This window comes from Erythrolamprus reginae, chromosome 2 (genome assembly GCF_031021105.1).
Source record: "Erythrolamprus reginae isolate rEryReg1 chromosome 2, rEryReg1.hap1, whole genome shotgun sequence".
NCBI lineage: Eukaryota > Metazoa > Chordata > Lepidosauria > Squamata > Dipsadidae > Erythrolamprus > Erythrolamprus reginae.
Window position 1 is genome coordinate 295,371,589 of NC_091951.1, and position 25,910 is coordinate 295,397,498.

A 25,910-nucleotide genomic window follows, 5' to 3' on the forward strand; every position below is an offset into this window, starting at 1 on the left:
CTTGCAAGTAAAGGCAGAAAACATGTACAATACCCCCTCCTGTTTTTCCCATAACACTGCGAGGTACATTGGACTGAGAGAGAGAAAGTGCCTGGCTCAAAGTCACCCAGCTGGTGAATGGTAACATTGCTAAAATTATATTGCATATGTGTAATTACACTGGTTTTAGAAACATACAGTATATAGTATTCAAGCAAGTATATATGCCTTTTTCCTGGCCCATGCTGGTGTGGACAGATACTAAACTAGTATAATTACAGAGATGTAGGATAATTTTAGCAACTTTACATAATTATGTATGTGAGTTTAGCTTTCCAAATGTTTATAGAAAGTGTTAGTTAGATTTGGTCTGGTGTGTCTGACATGATGCCCCGAGACAGGGGTCCCCACTCCCCAATTTGTAGACTGGTCCCAATCTGTGACATGTCACAAACTGGTCTGTGCAAACAAGCGAAGCCCCATTCACAGGATGCATGCTGTTACATTCTCAGACTGAAGCACATAGGCTTCAGTCAGGTCCTCTACTCTGGAGGGAAAATTGCTGATTGGCTAGACCAGTGATAGCGAATCTATGGCATTGGTGCCACAGGTGGCACGCGGAACCATATCTGCTGGCAGACAAGCCATTGCCCTAGCTCAGCTCCAAAGTATATGTGCATGCCGACCAGTTGATTTTTGGCTCACAGGGAGGCTATGGGAAGGTGTTTTTAGCTTACAGCAAGCCTCCAGAGGAATGGGGGAGGGCATTTTCACCCCCTCCGGGCTCCACTGCCTTTAGAGCAGTGGTTCTCAATCTTTCTAATGCAGCGACCCCTTAATAGAGTTCCTCATATTGTGGTGACCCCCAACCATAACTCTAGGGCCAATTCTCCCAGTAGAGCTTTAAGCTGATTGGCAGGAAGGTCAGAGGGACACCCCCACTGTAAACGCCTGATTGGCCAGATTGTAAAATCACTAACATAATTGAAGCTTTGCAAAATAAAAAAGAAAGAAATCAGGACTTATCCAACGTAATTTAAAAAACTAAATTTAACAGTAAAATTACTGTTTGTATCTCTGGAGCATTTTGTAGTGTTCTGCTTGTAGTTCTGCAGCTAGTTTATTTAAAAAAATATTAATTACTAATTGTCTGTCTTTGAAACTACATCATCTTCAAAATCAATGGACCATCTCTAAACAAGTTCAGAGAACACCAAGAACTCCACAGTTCAGATTTGGCATTTTTGATTCACCTGTGTTTGTTACAATAATCTTATTTAATTTAATTTATTATTATTATTTATTTATTATTATTTATTTTAAATTTATATTTAAATTTAAATATATTTAATTGTTTTTATTGCCTTCAATTTGCTATCATTTTAGGGAGGTGGGTTTTGACAAGTTTTTATAAATGGGGTTAATGAAGTTTGATCTGACGCAAAACGAACCCTAAAAACATACTCCCCAGCCCGACCCCATCCACACAGAATACAAACGGAGCAGGACAAACCTTCTTTTTTTTAATGAACTATAAGAAACTTAGAACGTTGCTAATTTTACAGCTAGATTAATTATCTGGATTCCTCTACTAACTCCCAGCAATAGCTCCTATAAAAAACGTACAAGAAAAATAAAACCGGCTACTCCTCGAACCGCCGCCCGCTCGCCCCGCTCTTAGGCGTTACCAGCATGACGTCAACCCTAGAAATGAAAGGACCTCCCTCCGAGGCGGCGCCTCATTTCTCGGCTTGAAACATGGCCGCCCTAGCAACGCCAGCGCTTGAGGGATGGGCCAGGTGCCAACAGGTAATTTCGCCCCCCACTGCTTTGTTACAAAAAACAACGGGGGCGGGGTGGGGGTGGGATCGCTACTTGACTGGATATATCATGCTGAGTTCAAACTCCCCACCCGACCTCGCCTCCCAAGTAAGTTATGCTACCTGGCCGTTAGCTGAGCTACAATTCCCGGAATGCTGGCAGTTAACTTTTTGCCGTCTTTGGAAGGCTCCAAGTAGGAGAAAAGCCATGGTAGAAAATCTATACTGCTCAAAAATAAATAAATAAAGGGAACACTAAACACATCCTAGATCTGAATGAATGAAATATTCAAATTGAATATTTCATTTGCACGACTATTCCGTTTGCACAACAGCATGTGAAGTCGACTGTCAGTCAGTGTTGCTTCCTAAGTGAACAATTTGATTTCACAGAAGTTTGATTTACCTTGGTTATATTCTGTTTTTTAAGTGTTCCCTTTATTTTTTTGAGAAGTGTATATAGTTTGATTTACTTGGGAAGTTAGGCACGTTAGCAAAAATGTCCGTGTCATAGAGACTATGGCTGTTTTTCCCCCCCTGGCATGGCATGGACAAAGAAACCTGGTTCTTTGAAAGGGAGCAGAGGAGATCCTATTCCCAACTGAATCGGATCAGTAGTTGGAAGTCCAGTATAGGAGGAAAAAGGAACGGATGAAGCCACTTGCATTGGAGCTTGCAGAACCAAAAATCTTTATACACTGTTCAAAAGAAAATAAAGGGAACACTTAAACAACACAATATAACTCCAAGTAAATCAAACAGCTGTGAAATCAAACTGTCCACTTAGGAAGCAGCCCTGATTGACAATCAATTTCACATGCTGTGGTGCACATTCAACTCTGTGCAGAACCAAGTATTTAATGAGAATATTCATTCAGATCTAGGATGTGTTATTTGAGTGTTCTCTTTATTATTATTTTTTTAGCAGTATACAGATCTCTACAGTGATGAAAAACTGTGATTTAGTAATACAGTAGAAATAACAAGAGTTGGAAGGAATAGAATAGAATAGAATTTTTATTGGCCAAGTGTGATTGGACACACAAGGAATTTGTCTTGGTGCATATGCTCTCAGCGTACATAAAATGAAATATACATTTGTCAAGAATCATGTGGTACACTTAATGATTGTCATAGCGATCAAATAAGCAATGAAGAAGCAATATTAATAAAAATCTTAGGATATAAACAGCAAGTTACAGTCATACAGTCAACATGGGAGGAAATGGGTGAAAGGAATGATGAGAAAAACTAGTAGAATAGAAGTGCAGATTTAGTAGAAAGTCTGACAGTGTTGAGGGAATTATTTGTTTAGTAGAGTGATGGTGTTCGGAAAAAAACTGTTCTTGTGTCTTATTTATTTTATTTATTTATTTGTTTTGTCAAGTAGGTATTGGTGGTATACAAAGATATAATAATATTTATATATATGATACTAGTAAAAGAGAAATATTAGGACAGGGGACGGAAGGCACTCTGGTGCACTTATGCACGCTCTTTACTGACCTCTTAGGAATCGGAAGAGGTCAACGGTGGATAGTCTAAGGGTAAAGTTTTGGGGATTAGGTGATGATACTACAAAGTCTGGTAGTGAGTTCCATGCATCAACTACTCAGTTACTAAAGTCGTATTTTCTGCAGTGGAGTTTAGAGCGATTTACTTTAAGTTTGTATTTGTTGTGTGCTCGAGTGTTGTTGTGGTTGAAGCTTCAACCACATAGTTGACTACTTACATAGTTGACTACTTCAGTTTTTAATAGTTACATAACAAATTCCTTTGTTTATGAAAAGTTGCTATACCTTCATCCAGTGATCTCTGAAGCTGAAAGTTTTGCCTCTAAATATTAAATGTAAAGATCTTTTATTTATTTATTTATTGATTGATTGATTGGATTTGTATGGCACCCCTCTCCGTGGACTCGGGGCAGCTAACAACAGTGGTAAAAACAGCATGTATAAATCCAATACTAAAACAGCTAAAAACCCTTGTTATAAAACCAATCATACATACAAACATACCATGCATAAATTGTAGAAGCCTAGGGGGAGAGAATATCTCAGTTCCCCCATGCAGAGGTGGGTTTTGAGGAGCTTACGAAAGGCAAGGAGGGTGGGGGCTATTCTAATCTCTGGGGGGAGTTGGTTCCAAAGGGCCGGGGCTGCCACAGAGAAGGCTCTTCCCCTGGGGCCCGCCAAACGACTGTCCAGTATTATCAAATTCTTTTGCTATCTTGTGTTTGACTATATTTCACTTTTATGTTAGTGACAGAGGCTTTTTTCTCTTTTCCTCCCCACCTCCCAACAATCAGGTGGCAGAAGTTACTTCCCCCCACCCCTCCCAGACAGTAAAGCTAGGGTGCTCTGTCAGATTTTCTTCTGAAGACTGCATTTGCCTCTTGCTCTCAACTGCCAGGGCCCTCTGTCATTTGCTGCTGCTCCAATTCCAGACATTTTGGGAAATACTACTCTTCAACTAGGCAAAATGCATATCCAAGGAAGCCCAGACACATGGGAAGAATAATTGGATGTATGATGTATCTGTCTTTTAGATAAATCATGGAACTCTTTGTACTGTTTAATTGCAGATAAAATATTATTACGAGCTTCCTGTTGTGTACCTGGATTGAATGCCCTCCCTATTTCTGGGGGAAAACAGTTTTCTCAATTTTCTGCTGCTTTATTGTCAAATTCAAGTATTCAATATCCTTTGCCATAGAATTTTGAAACTAGTTAAGGTAGTAAAATATAAAAATAATTTAACTTTGGAGGGTCCCTTCAAAATTGCATTTACCATTTTACCATGTTATTAAAATGAATAACTTTAAGATGAGGTTTGAAGTACCGGTAGTTTTAGGTCTAAATTAAGTTTTCCCGTCTTTATGTTTTAAACATCTTTAATGAAAATGTACTGCTGTATTTGATTAAAATGCTTTTTTAAATTGTGTTTTGCCTAGAATGGCAGCTGTTTTAGTGCTCCAGATGCTCTTCAACATTTTCAGAGCTGGAAGACCAAAACTGATCAAATTAAGAAAATTGAGTTTATAAGAACAGGCAGTACACTAAAAAATCAGTAAGTTTAAATTCTGTAATGGTATAACTTTTCTAAAACAAGACATAGAAATAAAGTAAAAGTAAAATATTTTTTAAATGTTCACACTTTGTAAGAAGGAGAAAATTTTTGAAATTTGTTGATATTTTTATTCAATGTAAGTAGCTATAGCAACCTTTAATGTAGCTTGAATAGTTTCACAAATACAGTATTCATTTTTATAATTTGTTTTCCTTGTGGTTCAAATGGTATCTAGTAGTGGGTCTATATACTGTATCTGCAAAGAGAGTAGAGTATAGACATGCGGAGATTGTTTTCCAATGATGTACCTATGGACCGGAATAGTCTTCCCTTGGAAATATGATCAGTTTATATGCTATTCTCCAGTAAGGTTGCCAAATAACTTATTTCTTTAAATAATGTATTTGGCCACCCATCGCATACCAACGAATTGTTGGGGTATGGAAGTCTTCATCTGTATGTTCTGGGGAGACGCATGAGTTGATTGAATTTATTATGTTTTATTTTTGGTTTGATATATGAAGCCTTGGATATTTTATTATTTTCAAAAATGTAAACTGTCTTTGATTGTGACAGGGAGAAATTCAATGAATAAATCAATGCATTAATAATTCATTTTACTTATGAACAATATTTTACATTTTAAATTTAATTTTGAATAATTCTCTCCTTTCTGGGAAATTATATCCATATGGCTATTGTTTGTATACATGGCTGTTTTAATTTACATTTTAATTATTTTGAAATTACATTCTCAAATATTTTTATTAGGATTATTCTGTGCCTTATTGGGTTTATGATGCTTGGATGTCACAGGCACCTTCTTTATGTGCTATACGTTGGGAATGAAAGGTTTTCTTTCAACTACTGTTTTTATGAGGCCAATCCTGTTTCACATCTAATTTGCCTGTAAGCGAAGAGGTGCTTTATAGCATATAAAAATTATGTGGTTGCAGACTATTTTAAAATTTACTTATCAGTATATGTTAATACACAAATTGGATTGGCATCAAACCAATCTACTAGTACCGTGTTTCCCCAATAGTAAGGCAGTGTCTTACTATCTTTTTACCCCCAAAAGCCCCACTGTGTCTTACTTTGGGGGTATGTCTTATATTGTCCTGGGCACCGGGGCCGGCTCGTCTTCGGGCTTATATTGTCCTGGGCGTCCACCCACCCCCAGCCCCGTACCGCTTTACGGGCTGGACGATTGGGGGGGCGGGGGGGACGCGAGGCAAAGGAAGTGAAGGGAACTACGAGCGCCGGGAAGGCACGGAGCCAGGTGCGAATGTCGCGGCGCGCGTGTCCTTTCAGACCCCCCCCGCCGTTTCCCGCCTCCACTCACCAAATTGACAGGGTGAAGGTAGCCGTTCCCGGAGGGCTCTTCTTGCCCGGGGTTTTTTTACGCGCCTTGCCCGCCGCCGCGCCCCGGCCTTTGCCCGGGGAGCCCCGCTAAGCCTTCTGCGCCTGACTCGGCGAGGCGAGAGGGAAGAAGGAGAAGTGCAAGTGGATGCGGAGCGCCCGGGAGGCATTTATCCGCCCGGGAGGCATTTATCCGTCCTTCGCTTTGACGGCGCTGGTCCGAAGCGAGCCGAGCGGGCCGACCCACGCCGTCAAAGCGGAGGACGGATAAATGCCTCCCGGGCGGATAAATGCCTCCCGGGCGCTCCGCATCCACTTGCGCTTCTCCTTCTTCCCTCTCGCCTCGCCGAGTCAGGCGTAGAAGGCTTAGCGGGGACCAGCGCCGTCCTTCGCTTTGCCAAGCCGGGGAAGAGGCGGTGGCGCCGCGGCAAGGCGAAGGACGGCGCTGGTCCGAAGCGAGCCGAGCGGAGGGGAGCGCCGTCCTTCGCCTCGCTGCCACCGCCTCTTCCCCGGCTTGGCAAAGCGAAGGACGGTGCTGGTCCCCGCTAAGCCTTCTGCGCCTGCGGCTGGGGGCATTGCCCGGGCCCTTCCAGGAGCGGCTGGGAAATAAGCAACAGAGCAGCCCGCCCAGTCCCGAAATGATCCCGTCGCTGCCGCCTGCAGAACCTCTACCGCCGTCCAACTTCGGGGAAGGAGGAGGCGGGCTCCCTCTCCCCTCCCTCCGCCTCCCTCCACTGTGCTCGCAACTGGCTGCCCTCCCGTCGGCAGCCGGGTTAACGAGAGGCTGGGCTGTCAGCCTCTGGGAAACCCGGCGTGCCCGAAGGGGGTCTGCATCTCGGAGGCATATGCAGAGCGCAGGTGGCTGAGGGAGGCGAGGCGAGGCGAAGCGAATTCAGGGCGCGCGAAGGAGAAGGCGGCTCTCAAACCGATCGGATTACCTTCCGCGCCTTAACATTTATTTATTTTTTCCCCACCTGAGCGGATGCACCGGCACTCGCGAATCCGGTCTGCTCAAAAGCAATTTGGATTGGGAGATAGGAGCCTAAAAACACTCTTCTTTTTTTTCCTTTTTCTTTTGAAATACTGGGTTGTACAGACCCAACCTGTATAGCTGAGCAGACGAATCCACTGCTGAATTAGCATTCGGCATCAAAACCTTTCTCCTTCTTCCCTCTCGCCTCGCCGAGTCAGGCGCAGAAGGCTTAGCGGGGACCAGTGCCGTCCTTCGCTTTGCCAAGCCGGGGAAGAGGCGGTGGCGAAGGACGGCGCTGGTCATCCGGCCTCCCCCCCCCCCCGCAATACCCCCGTGTTTCCCCGAAAGTAAGACATATGTCTTACTTTCGGGGTATGGCTTATATTAGCCAACCCCCCTGAAACCCCCCATATGTCTTACAATCGGGGGGGTCTTACTATCGGGGAAACACGGTAGCATGTATTCTGTCCCTTGTCATATATATACTTCAATAAATCTTCTCCCTTTTCCTAGACTTGTGAACCTTGAAAAGGATAAGAATGTTTTTCTTTTCAATAAGAAGAGTGATTTTCGGATGGAATATTGCATACTGGAAGAATTTGGACACAAATTGACTAAAAACCGGAAAACAGAAAGTAAAATGTTATTATATATATTTGTATTTATTCATTAACTATTTTTAAAAATACTGAAAATATCTTCTTGATTAATCATATTATGTAAACAAGAGATCACCTTTGAGGCTTTCCTAATGTGCTTCTCTGTAATTTGTATGATGATTAGTGGACCTTCAGAATAGTACAGTATCTCATTTCAGATTAGGAAACCTTCATTGATTGAAACAATGGATTTCCTGTTGTGAGTTACCGTATTTTTCAGACTCTAAGACACACTAGTGTATAAGACATGTGTAGAAGCCTTGAGTTATCAAGGACATGCACAGAGGAAAACATGGGATTCCAGCAGATATCCAGGAGATATGAGTAATTATTCATCATAAAAGATAGATACATTAAAGTGTATAAAATAGTGTTTACTTTAGAAATAGTACAGGCAGTTTAAGCAGTCATTATCTCAATACAATAAAAATATTACAAGCCTGTTTTTGTCTTAGATATAAGACATACATTACAGCTTACAAATCCACCAAACTAACACGAAGATTACTACATCAGTCACTGTGAATCAGCAGAAAGAACAGAGAGAGCAGAGAAGAGAAGAGAGAATCACGCTTTTTAACTCCCTCTTATAGCATTTTGCAACAATACCTCTTAAAGCTGTAGTGCTAACACTCATTGTTAGCTTGTTTATATATTGCAAACCCAACCTTCTTGTACATAGTACTAACAAGACACACTGAGATTCAAAGAGGTAAGAAAGAAAAAAAAAGTTTTTGTTCTCGGCCCCCAGGAGCACTCTGCAGGCCTCCCAAACCCTCTGTGCGCCCTGTTTTTTGCAAAAATGGCCTATTTTCACCAATTTTTGTGAAAAACGGGGTGTGCAGAGGGTTTGGGAGGTTTAAAGAATGCTGCTGGGGAAAGGCAAAAATGCTTTTTTTTTCTTTCCCCAGACCCCAGAATCACTGTGCAGGTCTCCCAAACTCTTTGTGCACTCCGTTTTTACAAAAACGCCCCCATTTTTCACTCATTTTTGCAAAAAAATTGGGTATGCATAGGGCTTGGGAGGCCTGCAGAGTGATCCTTAGGGGCTAGGGGAAAGCAAAACTGCTCATTTTTCATCCATTTTTTTTGCAGAAATGGCGTTTTTGCCTTCCCAGAGTTTTGGGGTTTTCTCTCCCAAACTCTCTGTGCACTTTGTTTTTGTGAAAAACAGGTCCATTTGCACAAAAATGGGACACGGGGCAGGGCTTCAAGAGGCCAAAAATGGCTGTATTTGGTGTATAAGATGAACCAACATTTACACTCTCTTTTAGGGGTGGGTGGGTGGGTGGGAAGTTGTGTCTTAGCAAACAGAGCCAAACTACCTCAAAGTAATTATCTAATAGTTGAATAAGAGTTTTACTTTTCCATGGCCAAATTATCCATTCAATGTGCAGAGAAAATAGCACTTTTGGAAGATACCTTACTTTTTTCATTCATTGCCAGATCAAGGACAAGGACCTTCATGTAGAAAGAGACAGCCAGTGGGGGGACTGTTGGAGTGACATTTGAGTAAAGTTGTCTGACTGTATGTAAAATAATGCATTTCTGTCCTGACTTTCAAAAATTGTTTATACAATTCTTAATATCTCAAAATTTCTTGTTTGATTTCTTAATGTTTTAAGAATTGTAGAGAATAGCGTTTTAGGCATTTGTTCATTTTTATGATATTTGAACGTGAAGAAATTTAAAAGTATAACAGGGTAAGATATTAAAGCAACATAATTTTCCAGTGGAAAAATACTAATTATGATGCTATGTGGTGCTTTTTTTCATAGAAGCAAAAATACAGCAGAAACTGACTAGAATTCATAGTGCTGTTAAGGGACTTCAGCGACAACTAAAAGATGTGAAACCAACTCCAGAATGTAAGCAGCTAATAATTTTTTAGTTATACAAGCAAAATCACTAAAAGTAATTTGAATAATTGTGTTACAAATTCTGTATTTTAGCAATAGTACTTTGCAATTGCCTAATTATAAATTTTAAACGTTTTTTTATTTCACATTTTGGCTAAATTGAGCAAAGTTGCAAGGTAACTTTCGACTGTATAGTTTTCTGTTCACTTGCTAAGGAACTTGTTGAAATTATTATCTGTTCACAAAAATGTCACAGCTGCCGCTTTTTCGGTCTTCATACACATTGAGTGCTTCCCAAGCACTTAGGTTGTAAGGTATCAGTGTAGTAAGAGTGTGTATCCAAGCAGTGTGATCTTTTGCAATTTATTAATGGAAATTTTGCCAATGTGCAGATTTATAAATTCTGCCCAAGATTTTTTGATGTGGCAACCCTGCGTGCCAATAACTACTGGGACCATTACGGCTAGTTTATGCCATAATCTTTCAATTTTCAATTTTCATTATTATGGTTCATCACATAGTCAGCCAGATGTTCAGATTGGATTTCACATTTGTATTCACTTTTTGTAAACACAACAATAAAATCATATGTGCCAGTTTTTAAAATTGATATTGGCTTCATATGCTTAACTATTTTGACTCAAGGCAGTTTACATAACTCTTGCCTCCTATTTTCTCCACAACAACCAAAAGGGGGTGAATTGGGCTGAGAGAGGGAACTACCCCAAAGTCACTCAGCCAGTTTTCATGTCCAAGGAATACTTAGAACTTAGTTTCCTGGTTTCTAAGCTAGCACCTTAATCAAACTTTCTTTCTTAAACTTATAAAATGTGAAGAACATCTTATAAAAATATTCTAAAGGATATTGTTGTTATGTTAGATATTTCTGCAGTGAGTATTAATATTAGAATAGCTGCAATCATTGCTTTACCTCTGATCAAATCAAGGTGTCTAGATACAAAACTTCCATTTTGTATTTAGTCACTTTGATTTGATCACAGTTAAAGGACTTCCTTCAGCTTGAATTGTTGTATAAAAGGGAGAATTCTAGCAAAGGAAGATTTTATGGGATGCCTCTGCTGCTAAAGTTCTCTTTTCTGTCTCCCTGTTGAAGATAAAATAATTTTATCAATTTTTAAAATCTTATTATTTTAGATCACGATCATTTAATTGTAACGTGATTTTGTTAATTTGTTTTTTGATTATGTTTCTGTTCTCGACACATTTGGGAACTGAAGCACACTTGCATATATCAAATTTTATTTTTTAAATTATATTTTACTTTTAAATTGTATTATTTAAGATAAACTACATTTCTATACTTGGTGATACATTTGAACTTCTTGGTTTTGATTCGCAAACATTATCTTCTCTCTCTTTTGTAGTTGTTGACAAGCTTAGAGAAATGATGGAAGAAACTGAAACAGCAATAAGTTCTTTTAAAGAAGAGCAGCGACAAATGTATTCATGTGGTTTTTTTAAATTAAAATATGTATATATTGGGGTTTGTTACCATATTAATTAATAGGATAATTTTAAATGTTAACCATGAAGCATTCATATAATATTTAAAAAGTTAATAAAAATAAAAGAATACAAAAAGTTACAAATCTAATTTTATTAAAAAGAGTTTTCCAGTAAATTAGCATTTCTGCATAAATAACCCAAAGGCCCTTTAATAGTGTTATGGAAAGACATTGAAGTTAAAACTACAAGTGATATGTAGGAAGTAAATTCTAAAGTTGCAGACATTATTTTGTAACAATTTTTAGTCTACCTTTCTTCCTATTTGATGTAAACACTTTAAATATTCAATTTATTCTCAAATGCGAAATTTGTTTATATATTTAGTATTATTGTATATATTATAACCCATAAAACAGTAAAGTGCATTTTAAATACATGAAATATTCTCTTCTTTTGCCACCTTTATGAAAGTTAAGGATTAAATTCCCTGTTAGCCACGAGGTTTTTAAAAAAATATTTCAAATGGTAAATATTCATGAGTGTTCCATTTAATTGAAATTCGGCACAAAAATTAAATAATAAAATTAAAACTTATGGCTGGATTGCAGAATAAAGCAGTGTTATTATTATCTAAGATAATTAATTTCAATCAATTCAGTTTTATTTGATTAGTTAATCGACCATATCAAAGCAAAAATAGCAACCATCATAAAATTGACTCATCTATCTAAGATGGTGTTGGTAAGAATAATGTTTACATTTTATTCTATCTTTATAATTTTATTTTATTTTATCTTTATAAATTTTCTGAAGAAAATTTCAGAGGTTTACTAGCAGTGTCAGGATATAAAGATTTGTTCTAAATATATACACCCAAAAAAAACCCTATTTAGATTTTCTGAGTGCCATGTGTATGAGCAGCAAAATGATATCAGATCACACTGCTTTTGTATATTTGTTTAGTTTATACAACTTTTTGCAATCTGCATGTTTATGAAACGTAGGCATAGAATTAGTCACATTATTTTTTATTCTAATGTTAAATTATTTATTTCATTTTTAAAATTTTAGTTATGATGAACTTCTAAGAGAGGAGAATGCTGCTACAAATGAGATCAGAGCCTTAGAAAGAAAAATTGAGATGTGGGCTGTAGGAACTTCAGCTGCAAAAATTTTCAAGCAATGTGTATTTCCAGTACATAAGGAAGTTCAAAATCAATTTCCTGAAGAGGTCCTCGAGCTTGAAAGATTTCTTCAGCAAACTGGAGGAAGGCAAGGAGGTTGGGATGAATGTGATCATCAAATCTTCCTAAAAATTTGGAGAAAACATAAAGGGAAAACATCCTACATTACTGAAACCCTTGAATACCTCCCTGATAGAACAAAAGAAGACATTCAATCACATGAGAAATGGCATAAACAATTTCTAGTTTTACAGTCTCAGAAAAAGGAGGTGAGAGAATTTTGCCAATTTATTTGTCTGTAAATTTAATAGTGCTAGTATATATTGGAACTGATCTATGCAATTATTTTTTCTTAACCACTAGTTGTTTATTTATATTAGCATGTAAATGTCTTCCATTTTCATCAATACTGCCTTACCTGGTACTCTCTAGATGTGGTAGAATTATAAATTTCATACTTCCAATTGTTATGCTAGGAATTGGATTTAGGGAGAATGTTTACAAGATTTAGTAAATATAGGTGATAATGTTCAGTGCTTTGGAACCTGAGAACATGTTGAAGTACTGTTGCAATAACCTAGAATATTTGTACAGGTAGTCCTCAACTTATAGCAATTCGTTCAGTGATTATTCAAAGTTACAACACTGAAAAAAGTAACTTATGACTGTTTCTCACATTTATGACCATTGCAGCACCCCCATGGTCATGTGATCAAAATTTGAATGCTTGGCAACTAGTTCATATTTATGATATTTGTAGTATTCTGGAGTTATGTGATCACCTTTTGCGACCTTCTGAAAAGCAAAGTCAGTGGGGAAGCCAGATTCACTTAACAGTCCTGTTACTAACTTAACAACTGCAATTATTCACTTAACAACTTTGGCAAGAATGGTCATAAAATAGGGCAAAACTCACTTAACTATCCAAGATGGCGGCAATGAAGGCTGCCTCGGTGAAATGCTCTTTTTTGACAAATGTATCTTTTTCTTTTATGTACGCTGAGAGCATATGCACCAAGACAAATTCCTTGTGTGTCCAATCACACTAGGCCAATAAAGAATTCTATTCTAACAATTGTTTCACTTGACAAAAAGAAGTTTGGACTGAAGTGTGATTGTAACTCAAGGACTATCTGTGGTTGGGGAAAATATTTGGGTTCTATATTAGATTATGCCCCTTCATTCTCCTTCTGTCTCTCTATTATTCTATATACCTTTAAAAAATTCTTATAGCCTAAAATATCCCCCACCAACAAGCATTCAAGTAGTTGTTCATTGTTTCTCTATTCTCCCGGTTTGGTGACAGTCATGTATTTAATTTTGATCAGAATGTATAATTCTGCATTAAAGACTAACATCTAACAAGGCTATGGAAATCTGTTCCAACTAAATGTGAAAGCATTCAATAGTCTTAACAAAGTATTACAGTACTTTAGTTGTTATTTCCCAATCATAATAAAATAGTCCTCAACTTATGACTAATACAGAGGTAGGTTCTTCTCAGTTCGGACCGGTTTACTCAAACTGGTAGCAACCTGCTGATAACATCGCGGAACTGGTTCTATCAGTGCCAGTCCATGAGTGCCACCATCTTTAAAAAAATTTTTAATTGAATTTATTTTTTCTTCTGAGCATGAGCAGAAGCTGAATTTCCAGTACTGTGCATGCGGTTGCCGTCTTGTTTTCATTTTTTTTTAAAAAAATTATTATTTTAAATTTTATTATTATTATTATTTCTTTTGAACATGTGCAGAAGCTGGGTTTCTGGTACTGTACATATGGTCACCAACTTTTAATTTTTTTTTTAAAAAAAATCAGCACTATGTGCGCTCACGAGTCACAACCATGCGACGAAGTGGCATGGTGGGCGAAGTGAAGGAAGTGAACCAGCAGTGAGATAAGTTAGAACCCACCCCTGGACTAACTTATATAACTTATAAGACCAGAAAAGCCTTGATAGATCATCTCAAAACCCATCCTAGCACACCAATTTGTTTCTCACAGTTGTCAAACAGATTTTTAACAACTCTGATTGTACATCTTAGGTCCCGTTTTCCTTCAGAGGATTAGAAATGGCATGATAAATTCATTTATTTATGAATTATTTTATTCACTTTATTGTGATCCTCTAGGCCATTCAAAAATGGAAGATGAAGAAAAAAGAAAAAGGTAAAACCTTAGTCCAGAAAGAGAATCCTGAGGAAGTGCCCGCTGATATTCAACGTGAGCGTGAAGAAGCTCAGAAGCAGAAAACTGAAGAGGAAAGGAAAAAACGATTCGCAGAGCTTGAAGCATGGAAGAAAGAAAAAGCACTTGCAACTGCAGCAAAACAGGAAGCTCAGTTAAAAGAGGAAGAAGAGAAGGAGAAAAAAAAGCAGAGAGACCGTCAGCGGCAACTTCAAATGAAGTTACTGTTGGAAGATTATAGTAGAGAAAGAAAGGAACAAGAAGAGCTGCTGAGACTTGAAAAAGAAAAAAGAGAGGAAGCTGAAAGGGAAGAGAAGAAAAAAGCTGCAGCGGAAGAAATTGTTAAATTCCAAGAACGAGTGAGTAGTCTTTTTTATCTCTTCCATATTTATTTATTTCTCTGTGTTTTCATATGTATGGAGTGTATGGAGCTTCTTGGTGATGAACATTAAAATTAAGTTGATTTGCCTCATCTGGATACAATTGTTTCCATTAAAAATGGCAAATCTGAAGAATTATTTCTAAAATAGTTGTTCATATAGTCTTAATTAAGCATTTGGTTGGGGTAATCAAGAATTGAACTGATGAGACAGCAATTATGAAAAACAAATTCATCTTGCAGTTGTCTCACCAGTATTTCCTTAAAACAGAAGAAGGATCTTCTGCATGCTGTTATCAAAGAATAAACTACACTGCTCAAAAAAATTAAGGGAACACTTAAAAACAGTATATAACTTCAAGTAAATCAAACTTCTTTGAAATCAAACTGTTCACTTAGGAAGCAACACTAATTGACAATCAATTTCACATGTTGTGCAAATTGAATAGTGCAAATGAAATATTCAATGAGAATATTTCATTCATTCAGTTCTAGGATGTGTTATTTGAATGTTCCCTTTATTTTTTTTGAGCAGCTTATATTAATTTTGAAAATATCAAAATAAACTGTAGTTTATTTATTCAAGAATGGTATTTGCCAATCCAGAAGAACTCTGGGTAAAATACAAAATATTACAGAATAACAAAATAGCATATATACCATAATATCATGATGATATAACAATAGAAATAAAAACTAATAATTTCACAACTGAGAACAATTTACAACCAACCTCTAAAGGTGTTTTGAAAGAACATTTTTTCACTCTTGTTCAGAATACCATAAGGAGAGCAGCGGATCTCCCTTCAGGGAACAAGCTATATCTAAGGATATATTACTTTTACCAATTACCTTTGTTTTATTATCTTCAAGGGGATTAGAAACATGTTTCTCAAGTCCTTATATGGCAAAAATGTGATCCTTTATTTGCTTCACTTTATCGTGAAGGGTATAAGACTCACTTTAGTTTTGGGGGAGAAAAATAGAGGGGAAAAATGCTGCCTGATTGAATTTCATATTTAAACCCCCTTATATTTTTAATCAAATTCCCCTTGCTTGCCTACATATCAAATTTCTTATTAATTAACCATGTTTGACTTGTACATTTAGACAGCTACAATCTATTCATTAATATCACACCCCAGTATTAGCATTAGCAAAGACTATAATAAAGTTATTGTTCATGTTTCACATGGACTTTAAAAAAATCTGATTAAATTTTTTTACAATCCATTAACCAATACTTGATCTTTATAACTTTCTGCCTGCTGAAAGGTTCCCAAAGCAGATTTTTGCAACCTTCGGGTATCCCTGTGTCTATGAGAATGAAGGGCAGTTATAGGTAGTTCTGTTTAGTGACCACAGTTGGGACTGACAGTTTTAGCTGTTAAAACAACAAACTGTTTATATAATAAGTTTTCTCATTTGTTTATTTATTCAATTTCCTGGGGGATGGGAGGAGGGAAAGAGAGAGAGTGATAGTGTGCAATATTTTATTTATTTTATGCAGGATCTGCAAAAACTTGAGCTGAAGTCTCTAGAAAAGCAGGCAAAGGAAGATGAAAAGGTTGAAAAAGAAAAAAGATTGTCTAAGCTGAAAAAGAAGGTAAGAATTTAATGTTATATATCTCAGTCCCATGTACATTTCTCAGGAGTGTACCTCTAACTTCAAAGAACTCTGACATTTAAAAAATATCACATATGATATTAGTTTCTTATTGAAATGTCATCATACAGCATCCTGAATTGTCTGGATATAACATTATAACTTTACAATTCTCTGGAGTGCAGGTGTGCCCAGCGGGTAATATTGATGCTAGCAATCATTTCACCTAAGAGCATGGAGAGCAACCTCTCCTCTGTTGCAGGACCTGATATCACAACTCTGAAATACTGTCCTGTTGCTCCTGGGAAAGGGTCCACTATAGCTCCTAGATGGGTCAGGCGAGTAACTGGGGAAAGGTGGCTTTTTTCTAAATAAATCAGAGCTTGTGGTGTCTAAGGGTGTTAATCATTATCGGAATGTCTTGTACCGCCTGGTGACTAGATAATGACTGAATTAAGATATCATTCAGGTAACACTGGAAATGCACAGGTATGGATCAAAGGTGGGCAGCCACCACCACGAGCACCTAGGTAGAGCTCGATGACAGTTGAAGGTAAGGTAAAGAGTATCTCACAGGAATGGGAGACATAAAATCACCTGCCCTTTCAATCTGAGGATTGATCAAAGAGGGGGAATTAGAGCCAGAGATGGAGATCTACAATTTGACAGACTCAGTCTGGATTGGCTGAATGGATAGTGTCATCCCATTCCTGGATGCTAGCTCCATCAACTATGGAGAATGGAAAAAAAATTGAGTTGAGAGTAATTCAATTAGGTGTGCAAACTGCATATCATTTAAAAAATATCTTGTCTAATTGCCTTCTCTTCTCTAGAAATTAAATTTAAATTGAAACTGTAGAGATGTTGAATCAACAGTACTTCCTAATGGATTTATTTGATGTTTCTTCTAAGTGTTTTAGGATTGTTGACCCAGAGTTTAATTTAATGACTCCTATCTAATTAGTAAGCCCCACTGAATTCAGTAAAACTACTTTGTGCAAAATTGTTTTCAACATTTTAATTATTAGTAATAACAATGGAAACATAGCATCTAATCACAATCCCTAGGATGATCATTCTAAAATGTTGGAATAATAATCTTGGTGCACTGAAATTTAATTTTTGTATTTCTAATGGTCTTGGTTCCATACGATTTGGTACCACTTTGTAATAACTGTATGGTCCCATTTGACTTCTTTTCTGTTAGTAGTCATCACTCTTTCGATTTGTATCATTGTTTTAAGTATCCAACAAAAATCAGACGCATAATAAATTGCTGGTCTATAATCCAAACAAATAATATTTTGGGTTCTGCAATAATGAAAACACAGTGCTATGCAAGTTTCTTACTCTTTATTGTTTAATTCATTTATATTTCTAATTACCTTCAATTACTTGTTCTGTATTTTTCACTATTAACAGGTTCACATTAATGTAACTCGGGATCCATGCAGGTTATTCAGACCCACAAAAGTTTGGGAAGAACGAACAAAAGAGATTGGACCTGTAGGTACAGGGCCAGTATTGTATATTCCTCATAGGTGAGAAATATTTTATATGATTAATGTACACCTTCAATTAAATTACTTTACATTTAAATATTTATATGATTAATATACTTTTATATGTTTAATGTATTTGCAAGATACTAATCTATTTTTACATTGATAGGGCTGTTCCAACCTGGCGACAGGGATTATAACTGGACATCTGCAAATAATTTATTTGAAGATAATGTAACAACACAATGTATTGTTATATTCGTTTGTATTATAGATGAGAAATGTTGTACATATACATATGTTAAAAAAAATCAAGTATATATTGTTTCATTTTTGTTTGTTTGCATTTTTTTCTCTAGAACCTGGATTTAGCAAGTGACCTCTTTCTGTAAAGTTCAGAAAGTATTGCTTTCTACATACTTTCATTGTTATTTTCAACCCAGAAATAAACAGAGAAAATTAACACTTTTTCTTTGCTTTACTTAGTAGATTGATTATATAATGTATCTCAGATTAATTTAAGATGGTAAGCAGGTAATATCTTCAATGTTTCTAAATGGACAGAAAATAATAAGCTCTTGTTATAGAGAAATGAGTTACTGTATTTCTTAATCACAGTCTCCAAAACAAAGTTCCATAACTTTTTGTTTATCCCTGAACTCCAACAAAAAGTTGTGTTGCACATTCTTCTTTTTAAAAAGAAAAAAAAATATTGATTTTTTAATTTCAAGACAAAACAAAGAAACGAACAAAAACACACAACAAAAAATAGGAGCCAGAACTGCTCCATTCTTCTCAGAAGTCGAAAAAAAATATCTTACAGATCATATTAGGAAAAAGAGAAAAAGATAAAGAAAAAGATATATACTATATGTTACTACTATTTACAGAATTTACAGAATTTTATACTATCTAATATAATATATTGTTACATAGATGTTCTTTTATTCAACCAATCTATAAAACCTATACAGTGTTCCCTCGATTTCCGCGGGGGATGCGTTCCGAGACCGCCCGCGAAAGTCGAATTTCCGCGAAGTAGAGATGCGGAAGTAAATACACCATTTTTGGCTATGGACAGTATCACAAGCCATCCTTTAACACTTTAAACCCCTAAATTACCATTTCCCATTCCCTTAACAACCATTTACTCACCATTATTACTGGTACTCACCATTGAATAAGACACTTAGTGATCCTGATATTTATAAACATAATTATTTATTAACAATTATTATTATTTTTGTTATTTATTTGCAAAAATTATTAGTTTGGTGATGACATATGACGTCATTGGGTGGGGAACACCATGGTATAGGAAAAAAACTGAAGTATTTTTTAATTAATATTTTTTGAAAAACCGTGGTATAGGCTATTCGCGAAGTTCGAACCCGCGAAAATCGAGGGAACACTGTACTGTACTAATTTTTGTAATATTCTGATTCTTTTTGTCCCTTTAACTGCCTCGTCATCATATCCATTTCAGCGCAGTCAGTAATCCTATTATTTCTTCATCTTTTGGGATATAGGCATCCTTCCATCTCTGTGCATAAACTAATCTGGTTGCCGTTAAGATATATATTAATAAATATTGAATTTCTTTTTTATATTTTTGAGAAGGTATACCTAGTAAGAAAAATTCTGGAGTCTTTCCAACTTCTTGTATAATTTCTTTTAGCCATTTCTCAATTAAGTTCCAGTAAGATTGAGCCAGCTTTGCCTAGTGGCTCCTTCACTGCGTACTGATTGTTGCACATTCCTCTTAAATGCAATGCTGATGCTGTAAAAATTAGTATTGTGGCATGCAAACTCCTTGTAAAAAATTCTCCACAGAAAATTTTGTGAGATAATTCCTTGTTTTGTTGTCACTGTAATGCTACTGAACAAAATGTTGGATTTTAATTGCACAAGCTGATATATTTTAGGATTTGATGGCAATTTTGGTAGTAGCCCTGTAAAAATCTAGACCTGCGCAAAATATACTGTAGTACAGATCCACGTTTTGCCAGCTAATACCTCAATTTCAATAACCCATGTCATTCTTTACATTTTTGCACATCGAGGCTTCTAAAGTTGTCAAATCTGTAATCTTTCTGGATCAAGCCATGTGAACAGGTATACTGTAATCTGCAATTTTGCAACAGTGCGTGAGGGATCCTTGGTGCTCTCTGAAGTTGCTCTGCAGACCTTTCATCACCCTACCTACCCTAACATCAGTGCTACTAAGAAATACTGTCTGCTGTCAGTTTATATTCTGGTGATTATATAAACTGACAGCAAACAGCACTCCTTCGCTAGCACTAATGTTACCTAGTTAGGATAATGAAACGTCTGCCAGAAAACAAGCAAGGTTAGAGAATGGTCAACGCCTGGAATTCACTACCCCTGGTTTCTTCCCCCAATCCCAAAATCTTCAACCTTACATTATCTACAATAGACCTCTCCCCTTTTCTAAGAGGTTGGCAATAGTGTATGTCTCATCCCAGGAATGTATATGTGTGTGCGTGTATACACGCATACTATGAGGAAAAAGTTGCCCATTCCTACTGTCAGGCATGAGCGGAGCATTTTTAAAGCGACTTTCGCTTGGCGCCAAATCCGCCTAACCCCACCTCTTCAGGCGCAAGAGGCGGAACGAAGCCCTGTCAGCCGCCGGTTGTTGCCATCGCGTCCGCTAAAAGGAAAAAAAGAAAGAAAGAAAAAAAGGCCTGGCGTTGGGGCCGCGTCACATGACGGTGCCGCCGGTGACGGAGCTGCGTGCCGAGAGTAGGAAGCGGAAGACCAACATGGCGAGCACGGGGCTGGTGGAAGATGAGGGAGGCTTCGGGGACGGGGAAAGGTTGGATTTCCTCAAGGACCGCCACGTGCGCTTCTTCCAACGCAGCCTTCAGATTTTGCCCGAACGCTACTCGTCCCTGGAGACTAGCAGGTTACCCTCGGGGAAGCGGGAAAAACGCTCGGGGGGCTTCGGGGTGGGGAAGTAAACGGGGAGTTGACACCGCAAGAAGCGGCCACTCTGGCGCGCGAAAGCGGGAATAACCCGCCTGGATTTGTTCTCTCCTGGCCACTCAGGGGTGTCGAGACCGGGGTATGAGGGAGCGGAGTGGGCGCCCTGGGAGGCTTCTTTATAGTCAATATTTGTGGAATGGACTCTTTAATTCCTATTTAAACTTGACTGGGCGCCAAAAGTCCTACGTCCTAATCCTTGGCGATCGTCGGCGGCGGCTTGAAATTGAAAGATGTTTGCTAAAAAGATCGATCCCCGTTTATTCCCACGCTTCCAATGTTAGCTTTAAGGTTCGGGTGTTGCTGCTCTCATTGGTACTAAAACAAAATTAACATCCTTCCCCAGCCCCCGCGTTTTAGATCAAATTTAGGAGAACGGATCAAGGGTACGATCTTGTTTTCAATTATTGCAGGCTCAAAACGGTTAAGATACTTTCTCTTTCGTTTCATTACATTCTTGACTCAAAACGGTTAAGATACTGTACTTTGTTTCATTTCATTACATTTTTTACGTTTTGTAACTTGCCCTTGGATCAGAATCCAGATGTTTTGTACCATTTTCAAAACTAATTGAATGCTTACTCCCCTGATTGAGCCAGATACAGGTTTGAGAGCAGAGGGTAGTAAAGTTTACCTGCGTTTAGTTGGTAGGGTATCTACTTTGCATTCAGAAAGGCCTCACTTCCTGAGTTTAAGATTGTCAAAAGAATTTGACAGGTGTGGAAGTGAATTAACAAAAAGAGTGTAAAATGTAAATAAGTATATAGAATTTGAAATGGAAAATATAGAAAATACTTTCTGCAATCTTTGTAATACTCACTAGCAATTTACTCAACACAGATTTTTGAAAGAAAGGTAAACTGCTGGTGAGTAGTTCAAACATTGCAGAGGAGATATTTTTAAAAAACCTTACAATGTGACCCATTGAATTCAGTCAAACTTAGTCCAAAGTGGACACCTGTAAGATTGCCATCAAGATGAATGGCAAATTCATATTTCTAGGCTTAGAGTTGAGATCAAGGTACAGTGGTACCTCGGTTCTCGACCACAGTCCGTTCCAGAAGTGTGGTTGAGAACCGATTTGGTCGAGAACCGAATTAATTTATCCCATAGGAAATCATGGAAATGGATTTAATTGGTTCCCAGCCCATTGACTTGCTGGGAACCAATTAAATCTACAGTATTTCCTATGGGATAAAGATCTGAGGGGACGGGGTGAGAGGGAAGGGGAGTCGGAATCCCGACATGCCCCTCCTGGCTGCCCCCTTAACAGCCTCTCAGTCTCTACCTTGTAACTGCTCCAAGCTGCAGGAAGGGTAGGGCTGGTTGCAATACCGGCAGCTTCGGGGGGCTACTTTCCTCAGCGGTTCAGTTGGTTGCCTCCAAGCAGCTGCACGAATTTTTTCTTTCCTGGCGGCCGGGAACGTCACGTGATGAAGGGAATCTGCCGCCGCCAGGAAAGAAAAAGTTTGTGCAGCTGCTTGGAGGCAACCAACTGAACCGCGCGATGTTCCCGGCGCTGCTGCTGCTCCTCGAGCCGCCCAGTCCCTACCTTGTAACTGCTCCAAGCTGCAGGAAGGGTAGGGCTGGCTGCAATACCGGAAGCTTCGGGGGGCTCCTTTCCTCAGCAGTTCATTACCTCCAGGCAGCTGCCTCAACCTTTTCTTTCCCAGCGGCGGCTCCGGCGGCTTCCCTTCAACACGTGACGTTCCTGACGCTGCTGCTGCTCCTCGAAGGGAAGCCGACGGAGCCACCGCCGCCTCCGGGAAAGAAAAGGTTGAGGCAGCTGCCTGGAGGTAATTAACTGAACCGCTGAGGAAAGGAGCCCCCTGAAGCTGCCAGTATTGCAGCCAGCCCTACCCTTCCTGCAGCTTGGAGCAGTTACAAGGTAGAGACTGGGAGGCTGTTAAGAGGGTGGCCAGGAGGGGCGTGTTGGGATTCCGGCACCCATTCCCTCTCACCTCGTCCCCTCTTACATTTCTGATAGTAAACAAAATTTTCTGTTCAGCATCCGAATTTTTGTTCGGATACTGAAGCAAATTTTTGCAGAAAATTTTGTTCGGTATCCGAAATGTACGAAAACCAAAGCGTTTGAGAACCGAGGTACCACTGTACTTGGGTATTATGTGATGTCCAAGCTCCTTAGAAAGAGAAGATGTAGGACTTCTAAAAAAGCAGCCAGAGAATAAATCCCTTTTCATGACATTTTCTTCATCAATAGTTACCTGTTTTGACACTATTTTTTTCAATTTACTATCTTGAAATAGAATGAATTTATTAAAACTTCAGATAATGTGTCTAAGCTAAGGGTCTTCACTAATTTAAAAGTTCGTCCATTAGATGTACTAAAGGATTTAACTCTAGCAACTTTGTACATTATCCTACTATTAAGATAGGTGTTGCAGTTTCAGTAAACACATCAGAGGTAAATGAGTGTTTGTTTTCTGTGCTTCCCACATTGGATGGGAATCTTAATTCTATCCTTGGGACTTGTACTGCATTGTTTACTCTGAATGCATTCTCTGCTTGATCTAGGATACTTATTTAGAACTTATTCTATTAAAGGTGACTATGCAAGGTATATAATTAGTGAGGCTAAATGGTAAAATTTGAACACACATAGTAATTAAAAGTGGGTGTAGCAGATGATGGTGTTTTGTTTATTGCATTGTGTTCTATCTTTCTGTCAAAAGCATTCGCTGAGAGATTCTAAGATTAAATAATGCATGCTCCAAAGTGAATAAGAAAGCATGTTATGTGCATTTACTGCATCTCAGATTTTGCAGAAAAATTATAGTGTAAGAATTTAGTAGCATTCTACAATTCTTCCTAGAATTTGAAATGGCACTTGTAAGTGAGAACGACCAACATTTGATTTAAGGAGTTTCTGACAGGTGCAATGTGTACTGGCAGATGCTATGTATACTCTTGTGTACACTCTGAAACGGTGTTTCCTTTGAATCTGAAGTCCTATTTCAACCTAAATTTGCACAATCAAATAACCGATGAAATGCATGAGTTTATTTTGCAAATAATATAAATATGCATTTCTGAAAAATATTTTAAGTTTTTATTTCAGCAAAAACCTAATTTTGTCAACATTTGCTCAAACAAAAGGGGTTTTTTGTACAGACGGATTGATTCCCAGCACTATATAAAGCTTTTTTTTTGTTTTTATAATCCTCCTTCTTGGTATCTTATAAAGTAAATAACATGTTTTAGTGAAAAACCATTGGGAAACTGTGTCATGTTTCTGGTATTAACTCAGATATACCATGGAAGTGTGTGATCTGCATAAGAGTAAGAAAAGAATAACAACAGCTTGTAGAGAGAAAAGGGCCACATTTATAAATAAAAATAATTGCTCATCACAAAGGAATAGTTGGTATACCAATTAGGTCAGGGGTGGCATTCATTTACTTTCCCTACCAGTTTGCAAATGTAAGCACACACTCACTTTGCTCACACACACCCCTTCTGTGCATGCATACAGTCTTCTGTCCATGCGCTTTGCTTGCATATATCGCTTGCACATATGTGCACAGCTTTAAAATGTGCCTGAATAGGACAGCATAGAGACTGGGTGGGTGGGCGGGCCCACCTGCATGTCGCTACTACCAGTTAGTCCAAACCGGCTAAATACCACCTTGGTATCAGGTATTCATCCACTAGTGAAGTGATAGTAGCCATACAACTTGCAGGAGCAGTGACACCTGTAGGTGCTCAACGGTGTTTTTTGGTGCAGAGGTGAATTAATACAGGTAAAACTACTTTAGAAATATCAGCAGGCTGCACAAGTCTACTTGATGGGGTATGTTATGTAGGCCTGAGTAAGGGGATCAGCTAAATTTGATACAATGTTAAGGGAAAGGGAAAATTCAGGGAATTAAAAATATCAGAAACGTAGGGAAAAATTGACCGTGTAATGCTGGAGTCAGGATGAGACATGAGGGTAATACATCTACTCATTCATCAAAGTGCAATGGATATATTTCATGGTTGAATAACTACTTGCTTGTGGTCCTATATGTTACATTCAGTTTATTGTTATAACAACCATGCTGTTTCAGTTAATTCTGCACTTGTTCTTCTTGCAAATGACTATCATCTGGGTTGGAATTTAATATTAATGGTAAATAATAAATTGCTATTTTTGTTACCCCCCCCCCTTTCCCCCCTTTCAGGTTGACAGTTGCTTTTTTTGCACTTTCTGGTTTGGATATGTTGGATTCTTTAGATGTTGTGAACAAAGAGGATATAATAGAATGGATTTATTCTCTGCAAGTCCTTCCCACAGAAGACAGTGAGTGAGTTTTTAGCTTTTCTTTTATTAACATTTCATTACACATATATAATGTCTGTCTTTTAAAAACAGACACCATTATCTTGTTCATATATCAATCAATTGTGGAAACTATTTTATTTGAATGGCACAAAAACCTTGCCAGTCTTAAAATATCTTTGTTCTTAGTTAATGAACAGGGTAGTGAAACTTGGCAAAAGCCCTGTACATTGCTGATAATAACTTTTGCCAAAATAAGTAAGGAATGAAAGTAATGAGATTCCTATGAGTAACTGCTGATAACTTTAAAAAGTTTGTTTTTGCGTGCCATGATATTAAAAAAAACATTTTCTGACAAACTACCTTAATTATTTTGCTAGAATTTCTTTAAGAATTATTAGATGAGTGTGAAAAACGATATACATGTACTGTAACAAGTGTATAGTTTGGTAACTCTGCCAACCTGCAGTTATTTTAAGAAAAGTAAGGCTAATTTTTCACTACTGTAAGAAAATAGAGTTAAAGGAGTCACATTACTTGTTAGAAAGTTAACCAACAGGATGCCTGAAATACCAT

At 37.9% G+C, this 25,910-nt stretch overlaps 2 protein-coding genes across 2 annotated transcripts in view; both read left to right on the forward strand.

The window, feature by feature from the left end:
- The first annotated feature begins 1,709 nt into the window (after positions 1-1,709).
- Positions 1,710-18,509, forward strand: CCDC112 (coiled-coil domain containing 112). The gene is made up of 10 exons (XM_070736329.1): positions 1,710-1,788; positions 4,753-4,868; positions 7,717-7,838; positions 9,641-9,730; positions 11,107-11,182; positions 12,260-12,641; positions 14,505-14,918; positions 16,449-16,544; positions 17,967-18,085; positions 18,216-18,509. Exons 1-10 carry the CDS (start codon positions 1,738-1,740, stop codon positions 18,244-18,246), a joined length of 1,497 nt encoding a protein of 498 aa, XP_070592430.1. The 5' UTR covers positions 1,710-1,737; the 3' UTR covers positions 18,247-18,509.
- Positions 18,510-20,668: 2,159 nt separating this feature from the next.
- The window catches only part of PGGT1B (protein geranylgeranyltransferase type I subunit beta), a 28,170-nt gene continuing 22,928 nt past the window's right edge, over positions 20,669-25,910 (forward strand). Inside the window, exons 1-2 of the mRNA XM_070742892.1 lie at positions 20,669-20,975; positions 25,237-25,355. Coding sequence (XP_070598993.1) covers positions 20,776-20,975; positions 25,237-25,355 — 319 coding nt within the window. The 5' untranslated portion in view covers positions 20,669-20,775. The remainder of the gene's footprint in view (positions 20,976-25,236; positions 25,356-25,910) is intronic.